Source organism: Megascapheus bottae, chromosome 36 (assembly GCF_031878675.1).
Source record: "Megascapheus bottae isolate mThoBot1 chromosome 36, mThoBot2.hap1, whole genome shotgun sequence".
In the NCBI taxonomy this organism is placed as follows: domain Eukaryota; kingdom Metazoa; phylum Chordata; class Mammalia; order Rodentia; family Geomyidae; genus Megascapheus; species Megascapheus bottae.
The window spans coordinates 5,940,337-5,962,398 of NC_143544.1; the positions used below are offsets into that span (position 1 = coordinate 5,940,337).

Here is a 22,062-nt window from a genome sequence, read left to right on the forward strand (position 1 = left end):
CAACTTTGTGGGGAAGGGAAGACTGGGTGCCAGTGGCTGAAACCTATAATCCCAGCTATTTTGGAGACTGAAATCAAAGATGAGGTTTTGAAGCCAGCCCAGGCAGGAAAGTTCAGGAGATTTGTTATCTCCAATTCATCACAGAAAAAACTGGAAGTAGTGCTTTGGTTCAAGTGGTAGAGCACTAGCCTTGAGGAAAAGCAGCACAGGCACAGCCCCCAGACCCAGAATTCAAACTCCAGGACCAGCACACAATCAATCAATAAACACATACACATATGGGGGAGAGAGAGAAGTGTAAGGGCTATGAAAGTTCAGCATTAATTTAAACAAGATAGTGGAAATACAACTAAACTTGTTCTTTGTATTTTAGACTTTCATAAACATTTATTTAAAAGGCAGAAAAAGAAAAAGAAAATAAATTTCACATATAGATTCTTTCAAAAGGGCCAAGCCAGAAAGACTGGTTATTCAGAAACTCTCCCAGAGTGAGATGCCTCTGGCGCCCATGTGAGAACGAAGACCACAGGAAGAGGCCACTCAGAGCAGGAATCTTTTTGTGGGGGCTCTTTTGGATTGACAGCACACACCCTGACACTTGCTCAGAACACACAGTGCCCTGGGTTTCATCTCTAGCACTGCAAGAACAAAAAATGCATGTGTTTTTGGTGGTACTGTGGACTGAACCCAGGATGTATCTAGCTATGTCCCCAGTTCTTTTTGCTTTCATTTTTTTTGGACTGGGTACACCACTTTCCTGACTGGGCTATTTCTTAAATACAAGACCCTTCTGCCTTACTGTCCAAGTAGGTAGAATTATAGGCATGTATTACCATTTCTGGCAAAAATACTTCTTATCTAAGAAAGCGTACCTGGAACATTCTGCTAAGAGTAAAAACCAATGGACCCACAGACTCTACCACAAACTTTTCTTGAGGTTGCCAGTTACTCACTAGAAAATGTAAAGCTCATGAACGTGATTTAGAGCACAAACGATATTTACATTTATGAAACTGAAAACAAATATCCAAGGCAGACCACCTTACTATATTAAAGAAAAACACCAGCCAACCAACAAACAAAAAGGATATAAATAAGGTTGTTAAATGCTACCAAAATCTCTGATGAGATACTAACATTAATACTAACTTTCAACCCAAGGAACTAAAAAGTTTGTAGGAAGGGTAGCCTGACAATTGGTGGGGAGATATAGAAGAAGGTAAGCTTCTCGTACCAGGTTAGAATAAAATCTGAACTCTGTGTATTTGTTTTGTTGTTGTTTTTGCCAGTCCTACAGCTTGAACTCAGGGCCTGAGCACTGTCCTTGGGCTTTCCTCAAGGCCAGTGCTTTACCACTTGAGCCACAGCCCAACTTCCACCTTTTTTTCTGTGCATATGGTAACAAGGAATCGAACCCAGGGTTTCATGCATGCACTCTACCACTAGGCCACATTCCTGGCCCCTTTGCTTTTGGCCAGTTCTGGGACTTGATCTCAGGGCCTGGTCTCTGTACCTAAGCCTCTCTGTGCTCAAAGCTAATACTCTACCACTTGAGCCACAGCACCATTTCTGGCTTTTTCTGTGTATGTGGTACTGAGGAATCAAACCTAGGGCTTCATGCATGGCAGGTAAGCACTCTACCACTCAACTACATTCTAGTCCTTAAGGGTTCTGGTTTTTTTTAAAGTGTGTGTGGGGGGGGAGGGAATAGTCACGCCTGTAATCCTAGCTACTCAGGAGATCCTCAGATCTCAGACAGTCCAGGTACTAAAGAAGGGCACTAAAGAACAAAGACTCTTATCTCCAGTTAAGCTCTGGAAAACTGGAAGTGGCTCCAGGAGTAGGACAGTAGCCTTGAGCTGAAGAGCTCAGAGAGATCACCCAGGCCCAGGGTTAGGAAGGAAGCCTAGAGCTGAAGAGCTCAGGGACAGCACTCAAGCCCAGAGTCCAAGCCCCTTAGACTACTACCACCACCACAAACAACAACAACAACAACAACAGGCAGTGAAGCTGGGCAAGGTGGCTCACACCTATAACCCTAGCTACTCACGAGACAGATTTGAGGATCGAGACTGAGATTTGAGGATCGTGGTTCAAAGCCAGCCAAAGCACTAAAGTCTGCGAGACTCATCTCCAATTAACCACCAGAAAACTGGAAGTGGCACGGTGGCCCAAGGGATAGGGTTGTTGCCTAGAGCTGAAGAGCTCAGGGACAGGGATCAGGACCAGAGTTAAAAGTCCCATGACCAACAAAAAAAAGAAAGGGGGGGAGCTTAGCCTACTGGTAGAGAGGTCGCTGATCGTGCATGAAACCCTGATTTCCCAGTACCACACACAGAGAAAATGCCAGAAGTGCTGGCTGTGGCTCAAGTGGTAGAGCGCTAGCTTTGAGAAAGCCCAAGGTCAGTGCTCAGGCCCTGAGTCCAAGTTCCAGAAGTTACACGCCCCTGGCCTCCCCGCACCCAAAAAAAAAATGGGTAGAGGCCTAGCTGAAGCAGCACAGTACCTAGCAAATGCAAATTGCTGAGTTCAAATACGAGTATTACCAAAAAACATAAATTTAAATTAAAACAAAAAACATAAATCAAGAGATGCCTTTTCTCTTTTTAAAACAAGGTCTTACATGCAGTGCTAGGCTTGAATGTCACCCTGCCTCTGCCTCCAAAGTGTTGGTACTATAGCTGCATGCCACCTGCACAAAGCAATGCATGGCACAGCTTTCACCTGCAAAACCCAGTTTAGGTGTTTTAGCCACACTCCTCAGGAGGTCTACTCAGGTAATCCACTCTCTCCCTCAAGACTCCAGGGGCCATGTAGCAGAAGATGGCCTGTGGCATGGAGCCAGGGATCCTAGCTCAAGGTCCATTATGAGCAGTCATTGCCAAGGGCTAAAGGCTTGTTTACCCAGCAGTACAACATCTACTCACTGTTGAAAAAGAGCCCTCGCCAAGAATCTTCCCAAACTTGAAGTCTTCAGGCCGTTTCTTACGAGGCTGTGGAGGCGGCTGGGCAGCGTGCTGCAGGGGGTTGGTGTTTGGCCGGGACTCAGCGGTGGTACCATCCATGGTAGATCCCTGCCTGCTGACACTGCTGGAAATGCCAGAGGCGGTGCCAGATTCAGTCTGGGTCCTCACCATGGATGGGGACGGACAGGCACACAGCACCACACTGGACTGGATGGGGACGGCATCATACTGTAGGCATGGAGGAGAGAAGTAAGACTTAAGCAGCTCCCTTTCCGTGGGCAGACAGACTGTCACACCTTGTGTCAATATTGCTGAGGGCAGGGAAGCTCATCGGAAACTTTCCCTTTGTCTCCCTAGCTCACGTCCAGAAGTGGCAGGCCAATTCCTCATCTCTCTCTCGGCTCTGTACTCTTCACCAGTTCCTCAAGGCTAAGCTAAGGCAACCACGGGTAGCACTGTGCATTTTTAATGAAGAGGGAAGAGTAGACAAGAGCAATGACTGAATATGTTTACAGCACACAGAGACTTCCAATACAGGCAAGACTCTGATAAAGCACGCATATTCATAGAACGGTGGCTGACTCCCAAAACCAGTGTTGCTGCTAAAATGTTTTTGGAAAGCAATTTGGCAATTGTATACAAAATGACTACAGAACAGTTGTCAATGACACACAGAAACGTGAAAGGTGATACAGTTAAAAAAATGGAAATGGGCTGGGCACCAGTGGCTCACACCTGTAATCCTAGCTAGTCAGAAGGCTGAGATCTGAGGATTGTGGTTCAGAGCCAGCCCAGCCAGGAAAGTTCATGAGCCTCTCGTCTCCAATATAATCACCAGGAACTAGAAGTGCTGCTGTGGCTCAAAGGGGTAAAGCACTAGCCCTGAGCTGAAAGAGCTCAGGACAGCACCTGAGCTCCATCACACACACGCACACACACACACACACACACACACACACACACACACACACACACACACACACATATGAGATGAAGGAGGACCAGGATTTAAACCCTAGTACCAGCACAAAAACAAACAGCTGATGTGGTGTATATATATATATATATATATATATATATATATATATATATAAATGGAATTCTACATAGCCAACAGACAAGATAAAATAATGGCATTTGCAGGGAAGTGGATGAATCTAGAGCGAATCATGTTGAGTGAGACAAGTCAAGACCAAAGAAACAAAAGGCGCATGGTATCCTTAATATGTGGCTATTACATCCAAAGAGTCTAAGAGCAAAGACTCAAAAGTTGCATACCCAACGCTATGGGCATGGTATTGGAAATATAAACACAACTACATAGACATAAAAACTTATGACTCTATAGACATAATGTTTTATTACATAGATTATTATGTATCTATGACATATAAACCCTCAGCCTAATTTTGATTATATTCTAAAATCTAAATGCCCGTGATTGTATATAGAGATCCCCTGCTTGAATACTTGTTTGTTAAACATGTCATTTGAAATGATGTAAAAATCAATGTTAATAAATTCCTTAATAAAAAAAAAAACAGCTGAAAGGATGGTTAATATCAATTCATGAGAACAGGGGACTGTGGCCAGGTCAGTTTCCCCTTGAATTGTCTGGATGTTCTTTATACTCCTCCAGGTAAATAGGAAAGGTACACAGTGAGAATTATGAAGACGCCATATCTCTGAAAAAGCAGTAACTGTATCAAGCATGGGAAAGACATGTGAGCCCACAATAGGCAAGAGCAAGCCTAGATGGTAGCTCAGCACCAAAGAGAAAAGCGGCTGGAGATGCTCATCTGAAAATCATAAAATGCCTAACAAGAACAAGAACAAACCCAGAAGGAACATCCTGTGACCCAAACATGATATACATGGAGGTAAAGAAGGGAAGCAGCAGCTGTGACAACAGGCAGGCGCCTGGGAAGTTGTGCAGTGCAGCATGAGGCCTTGGCTCCCCCACGGGAGGTCCAGAAGCACAACTCCCCCAACTCTGGGAAATAGCACCATCAGGAACTCTGACACGCTCTGTGGCTTAGGGAAAGCAGGGTCTCTTTCTGACGGGTCTGCTACGGCCATCACTCACTCCAAGGTGACAATATATATATATAGACAAGATATAAGAATATGCATAGGAAGGGGCCGGGAGTTTGGCCTAGTGGTAGAGTGCCTGCTTAGCATGCACAAAGACCTGGGTTCGATTCCTCGGTACCACATACATAGAAAAAAGCTGGAACTGGTGCTGAGGCTCAAGTGGTAGAGCTCTGGCCTTGAGAAAGTCCAAGGACAGTGCTCAGGCCCTGAGCTCAAGCCCAGGACTGGCAAAAAAAAAAAAAAAAAAGAATATGCATAGGAAGTGGCACTGTGGCTCAAGAGGTAGAACACTAATCTTCAGTAGAAGGAGCTCAGTGACAGTGCCTACGTCCAGAGTTCAAGCTCCAGGGCTGGCACAAAAAGAATTATGCATTAAAATGTGAGAGACCAGCCAAACACTTTATCAATGACAGAGCATTAACTGATTATTTACTAAGTACATAAAAACCTGATCTATAGGTTTTAGCTTTCTGATGTGCCAAAGGGCATTTAAAGTCTCAGTGAAATCCTCAGCAGCAGATGTAGATGGTCACTAAGTTGAAAAGCCCAAATACTAAAAAGTATTTTCCACATGCAACACCCTTTAACTTCTTCCTAGAAACTCAACCTAAGAAAATTAGTCAACACTAGTGCGCGCGCGCGCGTGTGTGTGTCAGGGGCTTAAACTCAGGGTTTGGGTGCTGTCCCTAAGCTTTTTTGCTCAGGGCTGGTGCTCTACCACTTGAGCCACAGCTCAATTTCCAGATTTTGGTGGTTTTCTAGAGAATAGAGTCTCACAGACTTTCCTGCTCATGACCGGTTTGAACTACAATCCTCGTATCTCAGCTTCCTGAGAACCTAAAAGCATAGGAATGAGCTACTGGCAGCTGGCATAGTCAAGAGTATTTTAAAGTCGGATTTATAAAGTATTACAAAAGAGCCAGGCACTGGTTGCTCATGCCTATAATCCTAGTTACTCAGAAAGATGAGATCTGAGGATCATGGTTTGAAGACAACCTAGGTAGGAAAGGCCATAAGACTCATCTACACTTAGCCACCTAAGAAACTGTTAGTGGAAAACAGTGGCTCAAGTGGTAGAGGGCTAGTCTTGAGCAAAAAACCCCATGACCTACCAAAACAAAGTATTACAAACATTTATACACACATACCCATAAGTATAAGAATATAGATGCACATACACATTTTTTAAACAGACAATACTAACCTAGCAGGGGAGAGGCTGTGAGTTCCATCATCAACACTTGGAAGAAAAACTGTCCACTGCAGTTTTGGGTATCATGACAAGAGCAAGGAACTGCCTAGTAGCTCTCAAGGGAAAAGTGACACTTTGTATATTACCGTGCCTTAGCTAGCCACTTTGAATAATATGATGTAATCTTCAGAAACAGACATAAAAAGTTATGAAAGCATGGGAACAAAGTTGGTAAATTTGGGCTAAGGGTATATTGGAATTTTTTTGCACTTTTCTGGCAACTTTTCTATAACTTTGGAATTCATTCTAAGTAAAAAGTGAAATATATTTATAGGAGAATGCGAAATTAGATGACTACAAACATACAAAAATGTTAGTATTCAACACAGAAGATATAACAAAATGGAAATAGTTAAAAATAATGAGATTATAGAATTTTACTTATTTTAACTGAAGCCAAGGGGTTCATGCTGAGGAAAAGGCTGGCAGCCCGGCATCTCTGCCATCTCTAGAAACAGTCCTCTACACTGCTGGAATCACTGAAAACACAACTTTTTCTACCAGAGCCTTCCCAATGCCAGCCTGCTGTAGGCTCCTGAGGAAGCCAGCCCATATGTGCTCAAAACCTAAAACCTCTAGCGAGCTTAGGCACTCAAAGAACAGGTTTATGGGGCTAGGAGTCTGACTTGTGGTAGAGTGCTTGCCTAGCATGTACAAAGCCCTGGATTCAATTCCTTCGTACCACATGCACAGAAAAAGTTGCAAGTGGTGCTTTGGTTCAAGTGGTAGCGCGCAAGCCTTGGGAAAGCCCAAGAACAGTGCCCAGGCCGTGAGTTCAAGCCTCAGGATTGGCCAAAAAAAAGCTGTTATTTTCTTGAAAGCTTCTCTGGACTGTCAATAAGTAAATATGCCTATGGATTCCATACATACTCTACAAAATGAGCCAGGGATTGGACAATACCACAAGGATTGGGTTCTATCACTACTATAGTGATTTGTCCCTATCACCAAACTTACCCCACAAATCAAACCAACTCTCCCTTTAGAGATCAACAAGAGAATTGCTGCAATAATAAATAAGAAAAAGTGGTCATGATGCTCAAGACCAGCAAAGGACTGTGATCTACCAGGACTGTGCCACTCTAAGTGCATCTTACAAGGTTCCTGGATACAGGTCTCCCTCAGGTCAGCACTTTGGAACAGTGGGAGAAGGCTAGCCTACCGAGACTCACACTGGAGGCGGCAGCACTTAGTACTTCACAGTGCTATGCACACCCCGTAGCTGGAAACTCACCTGGCCATGCCGTGGTTATCATCACCGGCCTACCCAATGTTTAAGTCAAATCCACATGGGCACATTTACAACCCTTGACCTAAGTTCTGTGTACTCAAGTCTCCTGCCAAGCAAAGCCTACGACAACGCTACTGTCCTGCAAGATGGGCCCTGCTGTTTGTCCACCAGGTGAGGGGTCAGACCTACCCCTGGTTTCCAGCCAGAGACAAGCATAACCTGACAGGACCTTCGGAGCTAGCCATCAACCAGGGGCCAGTGAGTGACACAGCAAGTGAAAAATGTCTTAATTTAGAGACTCAAGAGAATGTGTTGTTCCCAAAAAAACTGACAATTACATAGTGAGTGAAATCTCAGACATAAATTCAGACTGTGGCAGTCACAGTTAGGGTGGAAGACCTAACTATGCATTCGCATGCCTCTTGATCTAACAAGCGGTCTGGAAAAGATGCTACCATTAATACTGGGAACCAAACTCTGGGTCTTACACATTAGGCAAGCACTCCACTAAGCTATTTCCTCTGACAGGAAAGGTCTTACCCTGACACTGGAGGCTCATGCTGACATTGTGACAACTCAGGAGGCTAAGATCGGAGCAGTCCTCAGCTCAAAGCCAGTCTGAGCAGAAAAGCCTGCAAGACTTATCTCTAATTAACCAGTAAAAAGCCGGAACCGGATCAGGACACCAGTGGCTCATGCCTGTAATGATAGCTACTGAAGATGCTGACATCTGAGGATCCCAGTTTGAGGCCAGCCTGGTCAGACAAAAATGAAAGTCTCTTATTTCCAATTAATTAGCAAAAAAACCCCAAAAAACAAAAAACTGAAAGTGAAAATGTGGTTCGAGTGGTAGAGGACCACCCTTGAGTGAAAAAGTCAAGCGAGAACAGGAGACCCTGAGTTAAAGCCCCAGTATAGGGGGAGGGAGGGAGGAAGGGAGGAAGGGAAAGTTAGTTCTTGATGAACAGTACTGCTTCTTTATGGTAGTCGGGACCTCAGCCCTACTGCGTGCTTATAAGTGATACCCAAGCAGTAGCCTGCCATCATGTCTGCAGAGATGGCACCACCGACAGCAGGTGGGCTACATCAACAAAAGGCCAGGTGTTTCTAAAGAACTGGCCCTGACATCCCCATCCACCTGGCTATTCCTGGACATAGGACTCTGGTATCAAACACCCTTTTGAGGGATGAAAAGCAACAAAGAATGTTTTTGCTGACCCCAGGATCACTTTACCAAGAAAAACTGTCTTCAGGGCTGGGATGTAGCTCAGTGGCAAAGCGCCTGCCTAGCAAGTGCAACGTTCTGGGTTCGATCCCTAGTACCAAAAAAGAAAAGACCAAAAAAAAAAAAAAAAAAAGAAGAAGAAGAAGAAGGAGGAGGAGTAGGAGGAGGAGGAGGAGAAGGACGAGGAGGAGGAAGAGGAAGAAGAAAGAAAAGAAAAGAAAAGAAAAGAAAAGAAAAGAGAAAAAGAAAAGATGGCCGGGAATCTGGCCTAGTGGTAAGTGCTTGCCTACCATGCATGAAGACCCAGGTTCAATTCCTCAGTACCACATACTTAGAAAAAAGCTGGAAATGGTGCTATGGTTCAAGTGGTAGAGATCTAGCCTTGAGAAAGCCCAGGCTGTGAGTTCAAGTCCCAGGTCTGGCAAAAAAGAAAAAAGAAAAGAAAAAAGAAAGAAAAGGAAAGAAAAGGAAAGGAAAGGAAAGGAAAGGAAAACTATCTTCAGCTCAAACTTCTTGACTGCTCATTTTAACAGGAGTTCTAACTCCTGAAAAACATAGACCACCAGAAGCAGATATGTGCCTATGGTTCATGGGCAAATGTCTAGGGAACAAACCAGCCAGCCAGCTTCCTTCCTTCCTTTCCTCCCTCTCTTTCCTTTCCTTTCTGTCGGTTGTAGGGCTTGAAGGTTGTAGGGCCTGGGTGCTGTTCCTAAGCTCCTTTTGTTCAAGGCTAGTGCTGAACCACACTGCGCCAAAGCATGACTTCAGGTTTTCTGTGGATAATCCAGAAATAAGAATCTCACAAGCGAGGTGAGGTGGCTCACACCTGTAATCCTAGCTACTCAGGAGGCTGAGATCTGAGGATCACGGTTCGAAGCCAGCCCAGGCACTAAAGACCTTGAGATTCTTATCTCCAATTAACCTCTAGAAAATGGGAAGTGGGGCCAGGGTTCAGGGGTGCAGCAGTAACCTTGAGCTGAAGAGCTCAAGGACAGTGCCCAGGCCCAGGGTTCAAGCCCCACGACTGACCCCCCCCAAAAAAAAATCATATCTCACAGACTTTTCCTGCCCAGTCTGGCTCTGAACCATGATCCTCATATTGCAGCCTCCTGAGCAGCGAGGATTACATGCGGGAGCCACTGGTGCCTAGCTCTTTTTTTCTACCTGGTTTCCATAGTTAAAATGAAGGCCTCCAGAACCGACCCTTTCAGGACAGCAACGTTCTCAGAGGGTATGTCCACACCTGTCCTGGGTTCTGCTTAGTCTCTCCGTCTGGGTGTCAGCCAGGCCATGTAGACAAGGGACCATGCTAGAAATGTCAGTATTGTGGACAGCTCAACCTGCACCAGCAGATCCTAAGATACCAGGCAGCAGTGCCTCGAGAAAAAGCAAAGCTTCACTGGGCATAAACCCTGCCTGCTTCCTTTATAACACTAGTCCACAAATGAGACTGTAAGAGCCATGGAAAACGCTTAGCCTACTTGAGCGGGTGTGTGAAAAGACAGAAGGTGCCCTGAGAAGCTGAGATATAAAGGGACAGGAAGGATGAGTTCTGTTGTTACTGGTGCTGTGTATCAAGGGGTAACAGATACATTTCGGAGCAGCCATTTTCACTGAAGAACTCAAGCATCACAGAAGTCAGTTGATGCTGACCAGTTTCAATGCAGGAGACTCTGAGTTCTGCCACTCAAAATACCAAACAGGCCACTAAATAAGCCATCCCCCCAGGGACTGTAGATGTCCAGTATATAAGCAGTGGTCAATGGTGCAGCTCCATAGCAACCTCTGTGCATGTGGCCATGACTAATGCCACCAGCTCCAACTCAGATACCCTGACATACTCAACTCCAGGGGTGGGCTATCAGTCAGGGCGCTTTTGTCCCCTAGGTGAGAATTATCAATTAGTAGAGACATTTTAAGTTGTTGTAATGTGGGAGAGGGAAAAAAGCATTATTGATATCTAATGGTAATGGTGTTGCTAGCCATCCTAGAATGAAGAGGACACCCTACAACAGCGAATCAACAGGGCCCATGGACCGACAGTTCCCTCTAAGAACCTGTTCTGGCCTCACAAATTCTGCTTTCTCAGCAGGTCTTCAGTGGCCTCTCCAGAGGTCAGTACTAAGCAGCCACTTCGCAGAGCAGACAGCTGAAACTAAAGAAAGGGCAAGGCACACTAAAAATCCTAACATGGAACTGGGAGCGTGACCTAGTGGTAGAATGCTTGCCTAGCATGCACGAAGACCTGGGTTCAATTCCTTGGTACCACACGCACACACAGAAAAATCTGGAAATGGTGCTCTGGCTCAAGTGGTAGGGTTCTAGCCTTGAAGAAATAATAATAATAATAATAATAAAAACAAGAACAGTGCTCAGGCCCTTAGCTCAAACCCAGGAGTGTCAAATAGATACATATTAAAAAGTAAAATAAAATCCTAATGTGATGGTTAGGAAATGGTAAAAGCTTAGTTTTGAGATACAAATGGTATAAAATTTGAATCATGGGTGTGACTTTAAACCCAGGAGTCCGAAGGAGGCAGAACAGGAGCAGTGTAAGGTGTTGCACGTGTGGTGGGAAGAAAACTACAAGGATAAGGCCACATGGAGGATGAACAGAAGGAAGCAGGCACACCCTCTAGGCTACCGTGACACAGCTGCTTCCCCAGCAGCAGAGAGTTAAGACATGCCAACCCAGGGAAGACGGCACAACGGCAGATGCTTGGGTGGAAGATATCATCCTAGTGGCAGTCGGCGCCATCCCCTCCTCACCTAAAAGTGATTTTCAACAGCCAGCGGGGGAAGAACCCAGGGCCCTGTGTCCAAGCACCAGCCCTTGCCTTCTGGTCTCATTTCTCTTGGACGTCTGGCTCAGCTGGTCACAACGCAGGTTTTGGCTTGAACTCTGCTTAACAATGCTGTTTCCAAATGCCAGCATTTGACATTTCACTTGCTGTAAGGTTATACCCAATAGTTCCTCTGATTTATTTATTTATTTTAACTTACAAAGTAAACCGGCCACTGCCAGCCCAGGCCTATAATTCTAGCTACACAGGAGACTTAGATCTGAGGACTGCAGTTTGAAGCCAACCCAGGCAGAAAAGTATGTAAGATTTATGTCAACCAGCAAACAGCCACAAGTGGTGGTGTGGCTCAAGTGGTAGAGAACCAGCCTTAGCAAGGGAAAGTGCTTGAGGCACTGGGTTCAAACCCCAGTACCAGCACAACAAATAACATCAAAATAAGCCAACTTATAAAGTAAACTCTCATCACAAGACAGGGATAAAAGACATGCCTAAGCTACTGGGAGTTTTGCCTAGTGGTAGAGTGCTTGCCTTGCACGCATGAAACCCTGAGCTCTATTCCTCAGTACCACATACATAGAAAAGGCCAGAAGTGGTGTTGTGGCCCAAGTGGTAGAACATTAGTCTTGAGAAAACCCAGGGACAGTGCTCAGGCCCTGAGTACAAGCCCTGGACTGGCAAAAAAAAAAAAAAAGGGAGGGAAAAAAAAAGACATACCTAAGGCTCAAGTCTGGTGCTATGAAGAATGCTCTCTCTCTCCCATGGCTCAGCAAACCACTGCAGAGCACAAACATAATCAGAAGCCTGGATGGAAGAAGTCTTGGTTGAGCCTGCCCAACCCCAGATCAGGAGGCTCCTGAGCAGGGAGGAATCACCTTTCACACAGTGAACCTCCATCCCTGTTCTACTCGGCAACAGATAAAGGAGCTCTAAGCTCCCTTCTCCCATCACGAGTCCAAGTTTAGCACTGTACCCTGTGGGTGATCAATGAGCTGAGATGGAGACAGCTAAAGAAACTGCATTCTATATGCCTCTCAGAGTGTGTCACAAGAGGCCTCAGTACTGGGAACGTGGCTCAGTAGTAGAGTGCTTGCCTAGCATGCATGAAGCCTTGGATTTAATCCCTCAGTACCACATACCCAGAGAAAGCCAGAAGTGGTGCTGTGGTAGAGTGCTGGCCTTGAGCAAAAGAAGCTCATGGACAGAGCTTAGGTCCTGAGTTCAAGCCCCAGGACTAGCAAAAAAAAAAAAAAAAAAAGAGGAAGGTTTCAGCCCAAGTCCGCAAGTCTTTTCCATCTGTAAATATTAAGGCATCTAATACCAATTTTGTCTTTTAAGATGCCTGGCAATAGATGCAGCACAAAGTGAAATTCCAATGAGAAGTTTAAAGGCAGCAAAAAGCCTCTCTTTGACAGCGTACTTGGTCAGCACCAATTAAATGTCAGCATAAATTAATGTAAGCTGTCGTTCTTTCCTGCTGTTACCTCTCTGAATCACTACCACATGGCAGGCCCAGTAACCTCTGGGCCTGAGGTAAGCCAAACTTGCTTTGGTAATGTGCTTTGGCTTGCTAACATGAAATAGAAGGCTCAGCCAGAGGTGAGAGGCCTAAGGGGTTCAGGGAAGCACCCTAGGAGGAGGAAGGAGTGGTGCCTTGTTTTTACTAACAACCTGCCAGGCAGGAGAGCAGCTTCTTGGGCACATGGCCATTATCTCTCTCCAACTAAATGACCAGAACACTGGTGCTCTTACAAGCCTCAGAAATCTCTCCACACCTGTCATCCAGCCTGCTAAGCAGGTATACTGCATTTTGTGCACAGCTCACACAGCTGCACAGTCCTGAAAGACTTACAGGGGGATCTAGGACCTTAAAACACAGCCCAGGACATGGAGTGACTTCTGCAAGTACACCACACTTACTAAAGGCATTTCTGTTATTTCCCAAGTTTATGTTCACCCAGCAGTTTCTCAAATAAGGTAAATTAACTAACTGCATTATTCATCCTATTACTCAGCAAATACAGTTGCTCTGTTAGCAAAGCTCCAGGGAAATGCTCCCTGCTCTCCTGGTTTCAACACCATGCAATGTAAGCGATGAAGTGACGGGGGAGCTCTACAGATATGGATAAGTACTGGGAGGGAGTAGGGGAAGACTTTGGCTCTGACACCTGGACGCTGGGGCCAGAGCACAGACTAGCCCAGGGTTTGAATTATAGTAGCAGGGAGCATACAGGCATGTTCAGAACATAAAATGTGAAAACAGGATGGGGCACTGGTTAGCTCATGCCTACAATCCTAACTACTAAGGAGACTGAGATCTGAGGATCCCAGTACAAAGGTAGCATAGGCAGTAAAGTCCATGAGACTCTTATGTTCAATTAACTAGAAAGTTATTTCCAATTAACTAAAACAGTGGAAGCAGAGTATGGCTCAAGTGGTAGAGCAATAGCCTTCAACCCAGACCCAGGACTGAAGAAAAGAAAAAAGAAAAAAAAAGATTTCAAGTCCCAAATATAACAGTCTTCATGAATCAGAAAGAAAACCAATTTTAAAATTAGTCTGCTGGGTGCCTGTTCCTGCAGAGACCTCACAGCTGAAGATCCCAGCTACCTCAGGTATGGAGATGAGTCAATTCCTCCTGGCACAGCCCTAACACTTTGCCACCCACTTGGTGACCCAAATTATAACAAATACTTTTAGTTACTTAATAACCTTTTTTTTAGTCCATTGTGAGGCTTGAACTCTGGGCTTGGGTTGCTGTCCCTAAGTTCTTTTAGCTCAAGGCTAGTGCTCTACCACTTGAGAGACAGTGCCACTTCCTTAATAACCTTTGAAATTTAAGTCTCTGGAGAAATGAAAGCAATAAAACTAGGTGTGGCTGGATGCTGGTGGTTCACTTCTGTAATCCTGGCTACTCAGGAGGCTGAGATCTGAGGACTGCAGTTTGAAGGCAGCCCTGGCAGACAGGAAAGTCCATGAGACTCTTATCTTCAATTAACCACCAGACAAAACAGAAGTGGTGTTGTGGCTCAAAGTGGTAGAGTGCTAGCCTTCAATAAAAAAGCTGAGACAGGGGGCTGAGAGTTTGGCCTAGTGGTAGAGTGCTTGCCCAGTATGCACAAAGACCCGGGTTCGATTCCTCGGTACCACATACATAGAAAAAAGCCAGAAATGGTGCTGAGGCTCAAGTGGTAGAACTCTAGCCTTGAGAAAGTCCAAGGACAGTGCTCAGACCTTGAGCTCAAGCCCAGGACTGGCAAAAAAAAAAAAAAGCTGAGACAGGGCAGGGAGTTTGGCCTAGTGGTTAAAGTGCTTGCCTAGCATGCATGAAGACCCGGGTTCGATTCCTCAGTACCACATACATAGAAAAAAGCCAGAAATGGTGCTGTGGCTCAAGTAGTAGAGCTCAAGCCTTGAGAAAGCCCAAGGACAGTGCTCAGGCCCTGAGTTCAAGCCTCACATTTGAAGACGAATCAAAAGAAAAAAAAAAACTCTAGGTATGTCAGCCTATCAATCTACTATTTCTGTCTAGTAGAGTGGAGATTGAACTACATTTTCATAGTCACCAAAACAAACTGAAAAATACCTAGCACATTGCGCAATTACTAATATTTATGAAAATGTCAATATATGAAACACCCAGTGACCCACATTATATTGCTAAATGTAACAAACAGATTCAAAGGAAAACAAATGGTCTGTGGGTTCCCCTGCAATTTCCCTCAAGCCTCAGATACCTTGAGTCTTCCAAAGCTACAGACAACTGCTTCTCAAATAAGGTAAGTTAACTAACGACATTATTCATCCTAATTCCCCTAACAATCACGAATAATATCCCTCACATATATCAAGCACTACCAAAGCCCAAGTGTAAAAAGAAAAGAGGAGTTGGGGGTCCATTATCATGTAGAAGATGAAGGGGCTGAAATGAGGGAGAGGACTGATGGGTTAATGCTCCTCAGATCCCTCAGTACCTTTCTCTCTTAATAAGGACAAAATGAAGCTGGGCATTGATGATGCATGTCTATAATTCTAGCTACTCAGGAGACTGTGCTCTGAGGATCTTGGCTCAAAGCCAGCTCAGGCAGGAAAGTTGTTAAGACTTTCATCTCCAGTTGGCCACAGAAAACCAAGGTGCCATGGTTCAAAGTGGTACAGTGCTAGCCTTGAGCAAAGTTTGGCAGCTGAAAGCAGGCTAAAGACTTTGGGCTAGTGCCACGAAAAAATAGTCCCAGCCACAGGGCCACAGTTTTTTTTACACCCGATATTTGAACAATCATAACTAGCTTACAGTAACACCTCGGTATCCAGAAGTTCGGTTTATTTTTTTGTTTCTCATGAACACATCACACTTCACAAATCTGCTGAAAGGAATCTTAGTCCTCCAGAGTAAACAGATCCAATAGGGTTAGGGGCATGGCTCAATGGCAGAGTGCCTGCCTAGCAAAAGCCAGGTCCTTCCAACTTCAGAACTGCCAAGCAAAGAAAAAAAGAAAGGGGCCAGGAACATGGCCTAAGGGTAGAGTGCTTGCCTAGCATGCACAAAGCCCTGAGTTCAATTTCTCCATACCACATACACAGAAAAAACTGGAAGTGGTGCTATGGCTCAAGTGGTATAGCATTAGCCTTGAGAAAGCCCAAGGCCAGTCCCCAAGCCCTGAGTTCAAATCCCCGGACTTGCAAAAAAAAAAAAAAAGTAATCCTGAATTCTAAATGAAGCTTGTCTCATCCATCCAAATACTACTAATTTATCTATGAGTAAAACTACATTAAATACCAAATATCTACTATATTCATCCTGGACTTTAAATCAAGAACAAATCAGCCAGGCAAGGTGGCTCATGCCTGTAATCTTAACTACTCAGGAGGCAGTTCAAAGCCAGCCTGGGCACTTAAGACTCTTATCTCCAATTAATCACTAGAAAACAGGAAGTGGCACTGTGGCTCAGGGGTAGGGCAGTGGCCTTGAGCTGAAGAGCTCAGGGACAACGCCCAGGCCCAGAGTTCAAGGCCCATGACCCACAAGGAAAAAAAAAATGCTGAGCTCCCTAATATACACATAGAAATCAGAACTGAAATAAGAGCCTTCTATGGCCATACAACCTAACACTGCAGTCAGCATGATGAGAAAGAATCCCAAACTCAAAATGCCAACTTACCTTTAAATGCCAGCATGTGATCTGGAGCCCTGGAGTGCCCTGCAACTGGTGGAGCTCGCACGCGCGCAAACGCGCGCGCGCGCGCGCGCGCACACACACACACACACACACACACGCACACACACGCACACACACAGCGAGCGGTGGCACTTGTCTCCAGGCCCTTATTTGTGTGAGGGCTCAGGATGCACACCAGTCAGTGGTAGGACACTGCCTAGCACTGGGCTCCGGATGGGTCCCTGGCACCGAGGCGGGGAACTGTGGGAGGCTGCCAAAAAGTCCATTCAGCTCACTCCAACCAGATACGGCTCCTAAGCAGGCTGTGCTCCCTAGCAAAAAACGCTCTGGAAGAATTTCCTCTTCGCCCAGGAAATTCCACAAGGCTAGACCCAGTTAGAAGACCAGCGTGAGGCAGGGGTGTTAGAGACATGATCATCCCTGCTTTCTCCTACCGCACAAGGACAACCGGTAAAGTAACAAATCAAGAACCCAATTCAGCATCTAGATTTCTGCATGGGAGGAAAAAGTGGCCCTTAAAGACCCACCTCACCTCAGAGCCTGGGTAGACGGAAGAATGTATGTTTAGGACTGCCCAGGGTCCACTTCTAAAGGCCCAACTCTGACTTTCACTCACATAGTTTCAACATCCATTTTCTACACCGTTACCATCAACATAGCAGAAAACACTACAATATGAGATTTCGTAGTATGAATGTGATATTGTGCTTACTTTCTGCACTGTGGACTGGATTAAAGTGTTAATTTAAATGTTAGAGTAATGTAACAGAATAGAAAGTGGGAAATCGTAGGCATGGAAAGGCACACCTGTAATCTCAACACTATGAAGACTGAGGTAGAAGGGTCGTTGCTTTTAAGTCCAGCCTGGTCTACAGAATCGGTTGAGGGACAGCTTGAGCTGTCCAGCAAGATCCTGTAGCTCTTACTCTCCTGCTCTTGCTCTGGATCTCAGTCAGGGAACTGTGCCTTAGACAACTTGCAGATGGAAGGATAAGCTAAGTCAAAACCTGCTTGACAACAAAATGAGGGCAGGGGGCAACTAAAGGAGGAGACAGTAAGAGACAAAAGAATGAGGAAATACGGGCGGCACAGTAAACCTTTGGCCTCTGGCGCCAAACTTTACAGGAAATCAGAAAGCTATCTTCAAGGACTCAAATTCTCCTTATTAACCCAAGGCCACACTCTGTGATCAGGAAGATGAGTGCAACATAGCTGAGACAGGTTGAAGCACTGTCTCCCAGGGTCTGCCATGGCATGTGCTTTTATTCTTCAATACCTCTTCCCTAACCAACTCTATCACCTTTACAATGTTCACTTCTTACCAGAATTCTTCTCTTGCCAGGCACAAAGGTCAAGATCAACTTAGCTACCCTAAATTTCTGCTAACACTGGCGCATTGGTCAGGAAGTAGTGTTTGTTTCTGATATGGATAGAGTAGTATATTCTCATTCTTTGTGACAGATATGGACAGTGAGGCATAGAGCAGATGACTGTGCACAGTCACACACCCAGCAGTGAGACTATATCCAATTCTACAACAGAATTCAGCTGCAAAATCAACACTCTCAACTTTCCCAGTTATCCAAGGCCCATCCATCTACCTGAGACTGTGCTAACCAGGGAACCAGGAGATAGGAAACTGGCAAACAATTAGTCATTAGCAGCTTATTAAAACACAAGTCTTGTCCTTATGACCTAGCCAATTACTTGAAAGAATCTAATTAAAATAGTAAGAAGTTCAGAGGAAGATCTATATTTTAGAAAACAGGATTAAGTAGGGGAGAAGAATGATTGAAGGGGATACTCTGATCAAGACTCACTGTATACATAAATTGACATATTAAAGTCAAACACTCCTTCCTTCTTTGTACAACTATTTGAAGAAAACAATTAAAAAAAAAAAAAGTAAAAGGGTCAGGAGTTTGGCCTAGTGGTAGAGTGCTTGCCTAGCATGCACAAAGACCTGGGTTTGATTCCTCAGTACCACATACATAGAAAAAAGCCAGAAGTGGTGCTGAGGCTCAAGTGGTAGAGCTCTAGCCTTGAGAAAAAGTCCAAGGACAGTGCTTAGGCCCTGAGCCCAAGCCCAGGACTGCCCCCAGCCCCCCCCCCAAAAAAAAAAGTAAAAGAAAAAGAGAATTTTTTTTTGTTTTTTTAGTTTGTGCTGTAGCAGGAAATGAACTTAGGGCCCATGCTCTCAGCTTTCTTGCTCCTCATTACTGGCATTCTACCATTTGAGACACGTGTGTACAGCATTTTGCTAGTTGCTGGAAATGGAATCTGCTTACTTTTCTGCCCATACTTGCCTCAAACTATGATCCTCCAGGTCTCATTCTCCTGAGGATACAGAGACATGAGGCATCAGCAAAGAAGATCTATATTATCAAAATATATATACAGTCTGCTGCTGCAGTAGTGAATACATGTAGCCCAAGGTACTTGGGGAGGTTAAGGCAAGGAGACAGTTGCTTCAGCCTAAGAATTTGAGGCTAGCCTGGGCTATACAACAAGATTGTTTCAAAAGGAGAAGGGGGCTGGGAGTTTGGCTTAGTGGTAGAGTGCTTGCCTAGCATGCACGAAGACCCAGGTTCGATTCCTCGGTACCACATACATAGCAAAAAGCCGGAAGTGGTGTTGAGGCTCAACTGGTAGAGCTCTAGCCTTGAGAAAGTCCAAGGACAGTGCTCAGGCCCTGAGCCCAAGCCCAGGACTGGCAAAAAAAAAAAAAAAAAAAAAGGAGAAGGAGGAGGAGGAAGAAGAGGAGGAGGAGCAGCAGCAGCAGCAGCTGGGTACCAGTAGCTCACACCTGTAATCCTAGCTACTCAGGAGGCTGAGATCTGAGGATTACAGTTCAAAGCCAGAGCAGGCACAAAAGTCGATGAGACTCTTATCTCCTATTAACTACCAGAAAACCTGAAGTAGCGCTGTGGCTCAACATGGTAGAGCGCTATCCTTGAGCTGAAGAGTTCAAGCCCCACAACCAGCAACAACAATATTATAATAAAAAACCAAAAGGGGGCTGGGAGTTTAGCCTAGCGGTGGAGTGCTTGCCTAGAATGCATGAGGACCCAGGTTTGATTCCTCGGTACCACATACATAGAAAAAAGCCAGAAATGGTGCTGTGGCTCAAGTAGTAAGAGTTCTAGCTTTGAGAAAGCTCAAGGACAGTACCCAGACCCTGAGTTCAAGGCCCAGGATTGGGGAAAAAAAAATGGGATGGAATGTTATGCAGTTACAAGACAGCCTTACAAAAGTGTAAAATATTAAAGGGAAAAACGGCAAAAGACAAAATGTCTGGCATACAATGAGTATCTCAATTTGGGATCAATGAGTTAACAGTGACCTCTGAGCTAGGAGAGACAGACTGCTAAGTCCTTTGTAACTATTAACCTAGACAGCTGCCAAGACAGAGTGGCCCCGGGACAGCGAGAAGGAACAGCTCCCACCCAGTGCGTTCTCTAGGGGGAGAAAATGCAGGAGAAAGTCAGTAACTCACTCGGGTGCACAACTAAGTCTTGACTGCAAACTGGTCATGCCATGTGGTGACTATAAGCCTTTTGAACTTACAAGTTCATTTATTTGTTCCTGTAAATGAATAGTAAGGAATTTTGCCTGGCCCCAGAGTTTGGCCTAGTGGTAGGGTGCTTGTCTAGCATGTGCGAAGACATTCAAGGCTAGCCTAGGTAACAGCGACCAGGTCTCCAAAAAACAAAACATCCAAGTATTCTAAAAGCCTCAAGAAGCAGCCTTCCCATTCAAACTGTGACTGGAGGCAAAGGACTCTGTACAATATACCCTGCAGCTTCACCTGAAGAAGAAGAAGAAAAAAAAAACAAGCTTGGAAAGGTGTCAAAGCCAACCCCAAGATGGAGCCTCAGCCCTCACCATCAAGAAAACGGCAAGAGACTGAGCAAGCAGAAACAGAACACATGTGATCCAACAGCCTCCTCCAGCTGGACTCCAGAGGACATCAACTTGGCCCCAAACAGAAACCAGATGTTGCGAGCTCAGCTCCACTCTATAGGGTTGGAACACTTCTGTCTGTAGTGTTCTGGAGGCAACCACACCTGCATAGGGGTCATCAATGAAAAACCTGGACTCCAGGCCAGCTCTAGCCTAAGCTATATCAGAAGCCTTCCTTTCACATAGCTCTGATCTTAACCCTCAGCCGCCCAGGCACCCAGTGCTTTCTACTAGAAGGATAAGACTGAGTGAGCAGGAGGGTTCCTTCAAAATTAAAACACCTACGATGGTGACACATACTGCAAGCATCAGAGAGTAGACCAGAGACAGAGGCTGATGTTGTTTATTTAACACTATCAGTGATAACATCACGTACAGGATGTACAAGGTACCTAATTCCTTTTTTTCTCCAGTTGTGGGGCTTGAACTCAGGGCCTGGGCACTGTCCCTAAGCTCTTTTGCCCAAGGATAGCACTCGACCACTTTAAGCCACAGCAGTACTTCCTGTTTGGGGATGGTTAATTAGAGATAAGAGTCACACAGGGACTTTTCTGCCAGGCTGGCTTCGAACTGCAATCCTCAGATCTCAGTCTCCTGAGCAGTTAGGATTACAGGTGTGAGTCACTAGCGCCTGGCCCATCCTGAGGCTTCAATTCTGGGCCGGGGCACTCCCCTTGAGCTAGCTCTCTGGCAGCTAATTCTTTCTAAACCCATAATCTGTCTAGTCACAAGAAGACATCAGATAACCCTAAACTGTGGGGCATTCTACAAACTTCTGACCAGTATCAGTATCAAGGTCATGAAAAATAAAGGTCATAGATCAGGGGAGATTGAGGAGACATGATGACTAAATGCAATGTGGTAATCTGGATGGGATCTGGAACAAAGAGAACACAGTAGAACTACTGAAATTTCAAACCAGTCTGTGGTTTCAGCTGTAGTGAGGTCCTGTGTAAACGGCCTGGCTTTATAAGCTGTTAACATTAGGGAAAGGCAGGAAGTCAAGTAGGGTTGAAGATGATGTTCTGGGGAAAGCATCCCAAAATAAAGTTTATTTTTGTTTACAAGTTATCTTGATAGTTTCACATAAACTTAAAGGATGTGAACATGCTCTGGGTATAAATGATCAACACTAACTTGAAGAATGTAGGACTACTGGAGAAACTCCACGATAGAAAGGCTTTTTCTTTTTTCTTTTCTATGGGGGAGAGGGGATTGAACCCAGGGCCTGGGTGCCGTTCTTGAGTTTTATTCAAGGTTAACACTCTACCACTTTAGCAACAGCTCTACTTCCAGCTTTTTGGTAGTTTAGTAGGAGATAAGACTCCCATGGACTGGCCTGCGCAGACTGGT

The 22,062-nt window shown here is 45.1% G+C and overlaps 1 protein-coding gene across 3 annotated transcripts in view; it reads right to left on the bottom strand.

The window, feature by feature from the left end:
• Positions 1-22,062, bottom strand: part of Pdpk1 (3-phosphoinositide dependent protein kinase 1) — a 52,794-nt gene that overhangs the window by 16,340 nt on the left and 14,392 nt on the right. For 2 of the 3 annotated variants that reach the window (XM_090324812.1, XM_090324811.1), the window contains exon 2: positions 2,928-3,194. In XM_090324812.1, the coding sequence (XP_090180938.1) occupies positions 2,928-3,137 (210 nt within the window). In that variant the 5' untranslated portion in view covers positions 3,138-3,194. Of the gene's footprint in view, positions 1-2,927; positions 3,195-12,286; positions 12,347-22,062 lie in introns of all 3 variants that reach the window. The other variant, XM_090324813.1, reaches the window with a different exon arrangement.